Source organism: Oncorhynchus gorbuscha, linkage group LG10, assembly GCF_021184085.1.
Source record: "Oncorhynchus gorbuscha isolate QuinsamMale2020 ecotype Even-year linkage group LG10, OgorEven_v1.0, whole genome shotgun sequence".
NCBI lineage: Eukaryota > Metazoa > Chordata > Actinopteri > Salmoniformes > Salmonidae > Oncorhynchus > Oncorhynchus gorbuscha.
This window is the reverse complement of record NC_060182.1, coordinates 74,888,132-74,898,319: the sequence shown is the minus strand read 5'-3', so window position 1 is coordinate 74,898,319 and position 10,188 is coordinate 74,888,132. Positions and strand designations below refer to the sequence as shown.

At 43.1% G+C, this 10,188-nt stretch overlaps 1 protein-coding gene across 3 annotated transcripts; it reads right to left on the bottom strand.

Moving 5' to 3' along the window:
* Positions 1 to 852: 852 nt before the first annotated feature.
* utp25 (UTP25 small subunit processor component) lies at positions 853 to 7,283 on the bottom strand. 3 transcript variants are annotated; one of them, XM_046364588.1, is made up of 13 exons: positions 7,104 to 7,283; positions 6,904 to 6,943; positions 6,636 to 6,816; positions 6,231 to 6,479; positions 5,971 to 6,059; positions 5,413 to 5,838; positions 5,017 to 5,233; positions 4,617 to 4,819; positions 3,889 to 4,071; positions 3,642 to 3,751; positions 2,728 to 2,973; positions 2,309 to 2,601; positions 2,111 to 2,169 (listed from the first exon to the last, which is right to left on the bottom strand). In XM_046364588.1, the coding sequence occupies exons 1-12, from the start codon at positions 7,202 to 7,204 to the stop codon at positions 2,340 to 2,342; spliced, it is 2,307 nt and encodes a 768-aa protein (XP_046220544.1). In that variant the 5' UTR covers positions 7,205 to 7,283; the 3' UTR covers positions 2,111 to 2,169; positions 2,309 to 2,339. The 3 variants fall into 3 exon arrangements, with proteins under 3 accessions (XP_046220543.1, XP_046220544.1, XP_046220545.1); XM_046364589.1 differs by having other exon boundaries at positions 2,123 to 2,169; positions 2,313 to 2,601; XM_046364587.1 differs by having other exon boundaries at positions 853 to 2,601.
* Between the last annotated feature and the right edge of the window lie 2,905 nt (positions 7,284 to 10,188).

Sequence of the window (10,188 nt, the reverse complement as noted above, 5' to 3'; positions counted from 1 at the left end):
TAATGTTGTGGTCTTTCCTGGGGGGGGCATAACACACCTTGAGGATATTACTACAGTATTGAATCACTAACTATATTGAACAAAAATATAAATGCAACAATTTCAGTTAGTTCCTAATAAGGAAATCAGCCAATTGAAATGCATTTAATTAGGCCCTAATCTATATCTGTTGGTCACATTCCCTTAAAGGGATGTGTGTGGATTAGAAAACCAGTCAGTATCTGGGTGTGGCCATTTACCTCATGTAGCATATCTCCTTCGCATGGAGTTGCTCAGGCTGTTGGATATTGGCCGGAATGCAACATGCTCAATGGGTGACGTCTGAGTATGCAGGCCATGGTGGAAGACCTGGGATGTGTTCAGCTTCCAAGAATTGTGTACAGATCCTTGCATGGGCCTGTGCATTATGGTGGCGGATGAATTGCACAATGGGCCTCGGTTACGGTATGTGTGCATTCAAATTGCCATTAATAAAATGCAATTGTTTGTAGCTTATACCTGCCCATACCATAACCCTGTTGGCACTGTTCACAACGTTGACTTCAAAACGCTCCCCCACACGCCATACATGGGGTCTGCGGTTGTGAGGCCGGTTGGACATACTGCCAAGTTCCCTCTAAAATGACGTTGGAAGCAGCTTATTGTAGAGAAATATACATTCAGTCCTCTGGCAACAGCTCTGGTTGACATTACTATTGCACACTCCCTCAAGACATTTTAACCTTTTGTCACCGGCGTAATGATCATGCTGTTTAATCACCTTGATATGCCACACCTATCAGGTGGATGGATTATCTCAGCAAAGGAGAAATGCAAACAAATGTGTGCACATAATTAGACATAAGCTTCTTGTGCATATGAAACATTTCTGGGATCATTTATTTTTGCTCATTAAACATGGGACCAACACTTTACATGTTATATTTTTGTTCAGCGTGTATATACACACACACAATTCTGAAGTTGAGGGGCAGCAGTTGCTCGCAGGTGTAGTATCCATATCCACACATGCAGTCAGTCAACTGGTTTGTGGAATCAATCCATGTAGTTACAACTCTTACTGCACTATGAAGAAATGGCTCAGCGTTTGCCTAATTTCAGTTTGTGACAAAACAAGCAGTCATTGTGTAGCGAATTATTGTACCATCTATACCGCTGTTTAAAGATGGTGTACAAAACAAAGTAGAAAATGCAACTATAAATAGCACACAAATAGAATAGATCTAATACTTAGAATTGCTTGATGAGAATGATGAACTAATGGTCAGGTAACCCAAAAAGTTACATTATTGCCAGGGCCGGCCCTTGCCTTTTGGGGCACCTAGCCGGCAAAAGATTTTACTGGCCCCCAGTAGAGAATGTTGTTTTGAAGTACATTTCCTGCAATTCTACACTTTCCCCCCATGGGGCAGAGATGTTTTGTTTCCGGTGTTAAAGCAAATTTCTTGCACTTCGACACATTTTCCAGTGACTTGTGCCATGTTGATATGATCTGAGTGAGCATGACTAACAAAAATCAATGGGGGCCCCCTGGAGGTCAGGGCCACTGGACACATGCCCTGCGTGCCCAGTCGATATCACGTTTAGATAACTGGCTAACTACCAATCAAAAAAAAATGTTTGCAGATATGGCTAATTGAGTGACTGAAAGTGAAACTTGATGCACAACCACATTTTAAAATTATATCTTGTGTATTTAACTCTCAACATTAAGTTGAGAACCAGACTGATCATAGAAATATTAACACCTAAATTATCAAAGCAAAGGTGGACATCTGTATCACTTAAAGTATTTAAAAGCAATATGCTAACATGGCATAACAAAACATTTGAATGCTGGTAATAAACTCACAATTTCATAAACTCGTTTGAGTAAAAAATGTTAACACTTAATCTCAAGTAACATCACTTTAATACCAGTGATACTTGAAACTTTGGGTGTATTCATAAAAAATCACTGTTCGGGGTGGCGCAGTGGTTAAGGGCTCTGTCGTAACCGGCTGCGACCGGGAGGTCCGTGGGGCGACGCACAATTGGCCTAGCGTCGTCAGGGGAGGGGTTGGCCGGTAGGGATATCCTCGTCTCATCCCGCACCAGCGACTCCTGTGGCGGGCCGCCGAGCCCGTACGGGAGTTGTAGCGATGAGACAAGATAGTGGCTACTAAATAACTGGATACCACGGAATTGGGGAGAAAACAGGGTTAAAAAAAAGCATGTCTGACTAAAGTCAATACATTTTCACGATCGGCATCATTGACCTGTGTCGTAAAACCAAAGTGGCTGTTGAAAGGAAGTTCCCTATTCCTACCTACAGATATCAGTCACTTTCCATCTGTGTGTTAGGGGCCCATAGGGCCCTTCTCCTCGCCCGTAACGAACAGGTGTGCGGGCTTCTGGGACTGCAGCATCTGAGCGGCCCTTTGGGCCCCAGTGATGGCAGCGAGGCGCTGGGCGTCATAGCGTGAATAGAGGGCTGTGCAAGTCCAGCTAGCCTCCTCTCCTTGGCCCCCTGCCTGCAGCATGTTGCACACCTCACTGTAGAAGTGAGGGTATGAGGGCAGCCCATAGAAGATCAGGTTCTGGATTCCCTTGATGGTGTATCTGATAGGAGGTTGACAATTATTCAATGGGAAAGTTCAATGCAACACTATTATACACAGCTGGACAACTTCCTGTTTACAGACAACAAAAATTGCCTGACATTTAAAAACGGAACACCACTTTTACCTCTTGTAGAAGTGGAAGCGTTCGGTGAAGAGAATAAACTGTTTATCTCCCTTCTGGAAAAAGTGCCTGGCACGGGACACCTCTGACTTGGTCGAGTACTCGCATATGCTGGCAAAGTTGATCTCCTCCTTCTTCATGTAGTTGCGCAGTCGGACGTAGTCGAAGTATGAGGGAACATAGATGAGCGTGTGGGACATGACTGAGTCCCTGTACTGGGGCAGGACCTTGTCCACAAAGAATTGGAACCTGACAGGGAAAATGGGGTTAAATTAAGAAAAGGTTTATTCATTGATTGATTTTAAGATGTCAGTATAACAATTAAGCACAACAGGAGGTAGTCAACGACTTCCAATTGTTTACAATGAAACTTCACTATAATATATAAACCATGAATTTCCCTCTGTAGTCCGATCTGATCTTGTGGTATTAAAATTTGCCACTTGCAGAGTAGGGTTGATCTAGACTTGGAATGTATTAGTGCAGTGCCCTCTAGTATTCGCTATGTGTCTTACACCAGGGCTGTCTGTTGCAAATCAGACTTTACTTTTTCTTTATTTGCTGTAAGTTTGGGCTCGGTAGACCTCTAAAATACAGTATGCTACTCCAAATATCGCGATATCCAATATAATCTGTTTGCGTCGTTAATGACTAGATAATTCCAGACGGTGCATTGTTTTTCTTATTTACAATATCATAGTTGCATTCTAATTTTTAAAAATTAGTATGGTGAAAAAAATAAGGCTTAATTGATTTAGATTTCATTTTCAACATATTGATAAAGCCTAACTGAAGTTCAAACATAGTCTTGCACATCACAATGTTCAATTTAAACATACATCAGCCCAACCCTAATTTCCTGCCCAGATTACATACCATCGTAGGATACTGCTGAAGAGTACATTGTGTGTCTTTACCTTGCATCATGGTCCATGAAGCTGTTAGAGTTGATTATCTGGAAGACATGAGGGAGCTGAACCAGAACCTGGCAGATAGAGCCTGTTATAGGCATATTCTTGGTGGCAACCTGGAAAAAGAATGTGGAAAACATGACTTTCATAATACTCAATTAACAATGTTTCTAATGGCATGGCGTATAACTCATTAGTTGAAATCGTACAGACGGTGGATTGAAGAGGCCACACAGGCTAAGTGCATACTGACCTGGCCGCGGTAGTTGAAGCAGTGCTTAGAGATGATGTTGTTGATCTGTGGGTCCTGGATAGAGCTGAACATCAGTGTCTGGCGATAGTACTTGGCCCAGTTGTTCAGGTTCCACATGCGCACCCTGGAGAAGTCCACCCCATGGGGGTCCAAGGGCTGCAGGTTCAGATGCTTCATCACATGCTGGAAGAAAGCACAGCAGGGATTGTGGTTAAAAAGCAACACTGTGCAATGTTCTGTGGTGTAGAAGGTCCCTTTACACAGGAAGGTAATTCACTAAAATACCAACACAACAACAGCCTGTATAATGCCATAGTGACACTTCCCTGAATTATACACATTATTTACAATAGTAGAAGTGGATATTTTTGGCTTTTTGTCCGTATAACAGAACTTGATGAAATATGGAGGAGACTTTTTTTTAAATGTTACCTTTATTTAGTCGGTTAAGAACAAATTCTTATTTTCAATGATGGCCTAGGAACAGTGGGTTAACTGCCTTGTTCAGGGGCAGAACGACAGATTTTTACCGTGTCAGCTCGGGGATTCGATCTTGCAACCTTTCGATTACAAGTCCAACCACTAGGCTACCTGCCGCCCGTGTTCTAGTGCCCTCGCCAGTTTGAGGGTGGGGTTAAGCTGCATCCAACTTAATCTAGGCTACTGTTCATCAATCCAGCCTAACCCTGCCAATAGGTAACCCTAACACTATAGCTAGGTAACCCTACCAGTAGGTGCTCCCAGTTCTGCATGAGGAAGACGTCGGCCTGGTCCACTACCAGTATCTCGATAGAGGACAAGAAGTCGTAGTCCCGCTTGGTCTCGCCCTCAACCCCCAGCACTGTACGCAGGCCCAGCGGAGACGCTATGATGATGTCAGAGGAGTAGAAGGGTGCATAGAGCCGAATGCTTCTCCTCAAGATGGAAACTCCTGGTTTGAAGAGGGTGGGGTCAAAGGTCGATAATGGCCAGAGAGAGGAAATTAGCCAAATGTGGAGGCAAAAATGGAGTGCAATCTATTCTGAATGAATGTCTTAAAAAAGGTATTTTAGGGAAATATAAACACGACAACAAACATTCTCATCGCGTTTGCCTGCAGCGTAATGCACATCCTATTTGCTTGCTGACCTATCCTGAAGTGATCGTCGATATTGCCAGAGAAAATGGCGGTGTAGTCGTCTGGTCTGAAGAGGTTGGGTGGCGTGTTCACTGCTTCCTCTCCAAATTCGTCCTTGAACCTCTTCTTGTTGCTGACATCCATCTTCCTGCCCTTGGTCTCCAGGAGGTTGATGAGGGTCTGGACCACCCGCAGTGCTCCATCTCGGAACGGCACCAGGATCAGAACCTGTACACAGATGCATGAGGGAACTGATTACAATATCTTGATGGTGAAAAGGGGTAGACTAACCAGATGTGTAAACAACATTCAGTCTCTTCAACCGAGCTGGACTACTAATCAGCACACATCGGTGTTACTCTGGATAGGGACTTAGGACAAAATACACAAGTAAACAGGTGCCTTACCTTGGGACGGGTCAGGCCTTGGTCCCGGGGCTCATCCTGTGGCTCAACTCCGGCCTTGTTCCCTCCGGCCTTGTCTGCGGCTTGGTTCTCCCTCATCTGGGCATTATGACCCAGAACGCCAGAGTTGGCCTTCAGCACGTGGTTGAGTGCGTGGAGGCAGTATGCACTGCGGACCTGCCAGCCCTCGGTGAGTGGTGAGCTCTCTGGGAAGTACACGTCCCTGTAGGAACCCATTAGAGACAGCAGCTCCAGCTGCAGTGGACTGACCTCCGCCACGGCTCCCTTAGAGTTGGAGGTCTGGTTCAGAGACGTCCAGTTAGTTTCCAGGACTTTGTGGAGCGCCAGAGGCCTTTTGTCTTTCTCCTGGCCGGCGGGACCAAACTTCTCCAGAGGGGAGGAGCAGAGGAGGGTGCCCAGGTTTGGCCACTGTGTGTGATTTGTGTGGGGAATGGGGTGGTGAAGGTGGACATGACGAGAGGTTACACAATGTTGGCCGTAAAACTTGAATAAACAAGAACACATAAAAATGTAATTAAGCTCAGACAAATATGGGCGTACCTTGACCTGAGCCTTGGCCTTAGTGCGAGCAGTGATCTGTTTTACGTCCTCCTCACTAATCTCTGTGTCAAGGTGCAGCTTAAAGGAGTCTAAAAAGATGGGAAACGCACTGAAGCATTGCCTTTTCACTGCAAACTCAACTTCAGGGTTTGGCTGTGGCACTGAGCTATGAATAATTCCAGAGCTGGATAGTGGATACAAAAACAGAATGATGGAAGATTAAATGAAGTAGACCTAAATTTCTCCCAATGTTTGCTTACCTTCCTCTTCCTCTTGTTTAGCAGTGCTCTCTGCACCCTCCTGGTCTCCTTCTCCAGAGAAGTTGTTCTCCAGACAGAACTGAGACTCATGTTCCTTGTCCTCAAACTCCACTCCTCCTGCTGTTTCATCCTCCGTAGCATCCTCACCCCCTTCATTTGGTCCTGCTTCCCCCTCATCTGCCTCTTCTGGTGTCACAGTCAAATTATTTCCTGCTTCTTGATATTCCTCATCATCTCCATCACTTCCTTCTAAAAATCAAGGAGCATAGAAAATTCTAAATTCCGATCTGATTTGTAATGTCACTCCATGACTGTTCTAAAGAAAATCATGACATAACCAATACTCAATATATCTGCAAGCAAAACTATGCTTCAATCAGTGTGCACTTTGACACTTTCACTTGCCTTCACTGAGATGCTCTTCTACCTCTTCCTCATCCTCTTCTTCATCATCATCTACACTCTCATCTTCGCTTTCGTGGTCTGCAGGGCTGCTGAGAGTAGACAACAACTTCTGGTACGCTGACTTGTGCTCTGGTTCGTCGTCCTCGTCACTTTCAGCACAGGACTGTACTGGGCTGTCTGGCTGTAGAAAAGAGAAAACACATTTACAAAAAACGCTAACTAGCAATTGAAAGTCAGATAAGCTAGTTAGTCGACGAGTTAGACTTACCAGATCCAATATTTGTGTTTTCTCTGCCTTTTCTGTGACTCTAGAATAAATAATTGAAAACATCTGATTTATAAACATGTACTTTATTCTATGCAGGGTCAAGTGATTAGCATGGTTAGCTGTTTGCTAGCTAGTTACGTTAGCTATAGTATAGCTAATTGAGGAATTACAAGTCACAGTGAATTTCAATTGCTGCGTACATATCATGGAATGGATGCTCCTCCCCAAATTCTTTCAGATGTTTCTTCTGCTTTTTTGATAAATTATTAAAGATCTGATTCTTCTGTTTTCTCTTCCCCATTGTTGACGGTTCAGTCACTAGATAGCTAGATAACTTTAGCTTGGTCGGGACACACGTGTGTTTGGGTTTTTTCGCAGATCAAAAGCGTCACTTCCGGTATTCAAATTAAAGTGACAATCCACTGCACTTATGCTGGATCCGACAGTGCAGCAGTATGTAACAGGTTAATATCTAACAGTTCCACAACAAAACATAATATCTAACAAATTCCACAACAAAACCTAATACACACAATCTAGTAAAGGAATGGGATGAGAATATATAAGTATAAAATGTATGCATGAGCAGTGACAGAGCGGCTAAGATGCAATAGATAGTAAAGAATAGATAGTGAAGGATACAGTATACAGTATATACATATGAGATGAATAATGAGAGATATGTAAACATTCTTAAAGTGGCATTATTAAAGTGACTCCTGTTCCTTTTATTAAAGTGGCCAATGATATTAAGTCTGTAGGAATTCAGACACCTTTCTGTGCTTGTGGTGGCTGTTTAACAATCTGATGGCCTTGAGCTATAAACTGTTTCAATCTCTCTGTCCCAGTTTTTATGCACCTGTACTGACCTCGCCTTCTGGATGAAAGCGGGTTGAACAGGCCATATTTGAACAATTAATTAATTATGGGGATATCAGTTGAATGTTTGATTGTTTTAGCTGTTACCATGGCGGAACTTAATTCATTGTTAACCATTTTAGTGTCTAGTTTGTTTACTCAGACCATTTGACTTTTACGTGTCAATGAGAAAAATGAACAATAGAGTCGGGCGGCAGGTGGCCAAAACGGATAGTGTTGGGGCAGGAACTGAAAGGTCGTTCAATCTTGAGTCGACAAAGTGAAAAATCTGTCGGCTCGGGGAACCTTGCTCCAGGGTCGCTGTTGCTAATATATGGCAAACCCTGGCTTTAACCCCACTCAATTCAATTCAAGGGTGTAACGTTTGCTTCCAACTCATACTCTCAAACACGTAGATCCCCTGAACGCAGCTCACGGTCCAGATCCCAATCACCTGAATTCTGATCACCTGTTCACACACCTGTATGGCATTATCACATTAGTTAGTTCAGTTCTTTGCACCCCATAATTGTGAGGTATTGTTTGTTTTGTGACACACTTCTATTTGGAGCACTGGATTGTATTGTAATTTAATCTGCCTGTGTATGATGAATTTTGCCTATTTCCTGCCTGTACTTTTAGCCTATTGGATTTCCTGTTATCAACCAATTGCCTGATCTCCCGGAGGATGTTACTAGCCTTTTCTCTGCCTTTACTGTTGCCTTTTTGGACCCCCTGTGTATGACCTTCTGCCTGCCCCTGGACCCAGCTACCTGCCTCCTCCTGTGGTCCTTTACCAATAAACACCTGCTGCACCCTGTGCTTGAAACCACCTCTCTGTCTCCCACATGTTCATTACAAAGGGGCTTTATTGGCATGGGAAACATATGTTTACATTGCCAGAACAAGTGAAATAGTTCATAAACAAAAAATGACACAAGTTCCAAAATAAAAAAAAATCTATTTAAAATGTGTTTGCCAATTGTTGTGACTTAGACGAAGATCCGATCAAATTTTATGGCCAATTTATGCAAAAATCCAAGAAATTCCAAAGGGTTCACATGCTTTTTTTTTGCCACTGTAAATTGACTACGTCTGTCCTAGCTCACTCATTGTCTTGATTGAAATTACAGATTGCCTCTTATCCGCTTGTCGTCCCCTTATGCCATAGTTTGAACATCTCAATTGTAAGTCTAAACCAAATTTGTTAGTCAGCCATATGTTCTTTTAAAGACAGTAAATGAGGCTGATTCAACTGTTTCACTGCCAGACAAGGCTTCTCTGATAGCCAGGCATAGCTGTGGTAAGGTGTTGGGACTGCTGTTGGGATTTTGCTGTTGGGACAGCTTTATGTAGGCCCTAACAGTTTGTGGGCACCGTTTGTCACTGTTATATTGCAATTCATGTATTGTTTAGTGTTGTGTAGTGGTTTTCCTGGCATATATACCACTTTTTTTTTGCCCCACCGAGATTTACATGCTAAAATCGCTAAACCACTGCTTCTTGTTGTAACGATGTGCATATAGTTCAAATAAAAAAAGAAGAAAAATAAGTCAACATAAATATTGGTTGTATTTACAATGGTGTTTGTTCTTCACTGGTTACCCTTTTCTTGTGGCAACAGGTCACAGATCTTGCTGCTGTGATTGCACACTGTGGTATTTCACCCAACAGATATTGGAGTTGATCAAAATTGATTTTTTGGTGGGTCTGTGTAATCTAAGGGAAATATGTGTCTTTAATATGGTCCTACACTTGGCAGGAAGTTAGGAAGTGCAGCTCAGTCGCCTGTCTTCTCTTGAGAGCCAGGTCTGCCTACGGAGACCTTTCTCAATAGCAAGGCTATTCTCACTGCACATCATTTTGTGTCAGTCACAGTGGTCAGGTATTCTGCCACTGTGTACTCTCTGTTTAGGGCCAAATAGCATTCTAGTTTGCTCTGTTTTTTTGTTAATTCTTTCCAATGTGTCAAGTAATTCTATTTGAGTTTTCTCATGATTTGGTTGGGTCTAATCGTGTTGCTGTCCTGGGGCTCTGTGGGGTCTGTTTGTGTTTGTGAACAGAGCCCCAGGACCAGCTTGCTTAAGGGACTCTTCTCCAGGTTTATCTCTCTGTAGGTGAGGGCTTTGTTATGGAAGTTTTGGGAATCGCTTCCTTTAAGATGATTGTAGAATAGTCCCATTTGGTGTTAGTCCCATTTAGTTAAGTCCTGGTTGGTGAGCAGACCTCACAACCATAAAGGGCAATGGGTTATATAACTGATTCCAGTATTTTTAGCCAGATCCTAATTGGTATGTCAAATTTTATGTTCCGTTTGATGGCATAGAAGGGCCCTCTTGCCTTGTCTCTCAGAACATTCACAGCTTTGTGGAAGTTACCTCTGGGGCTAATATTTAGGCAGAGGTATGTATAGTTTTTTGTGTGCTT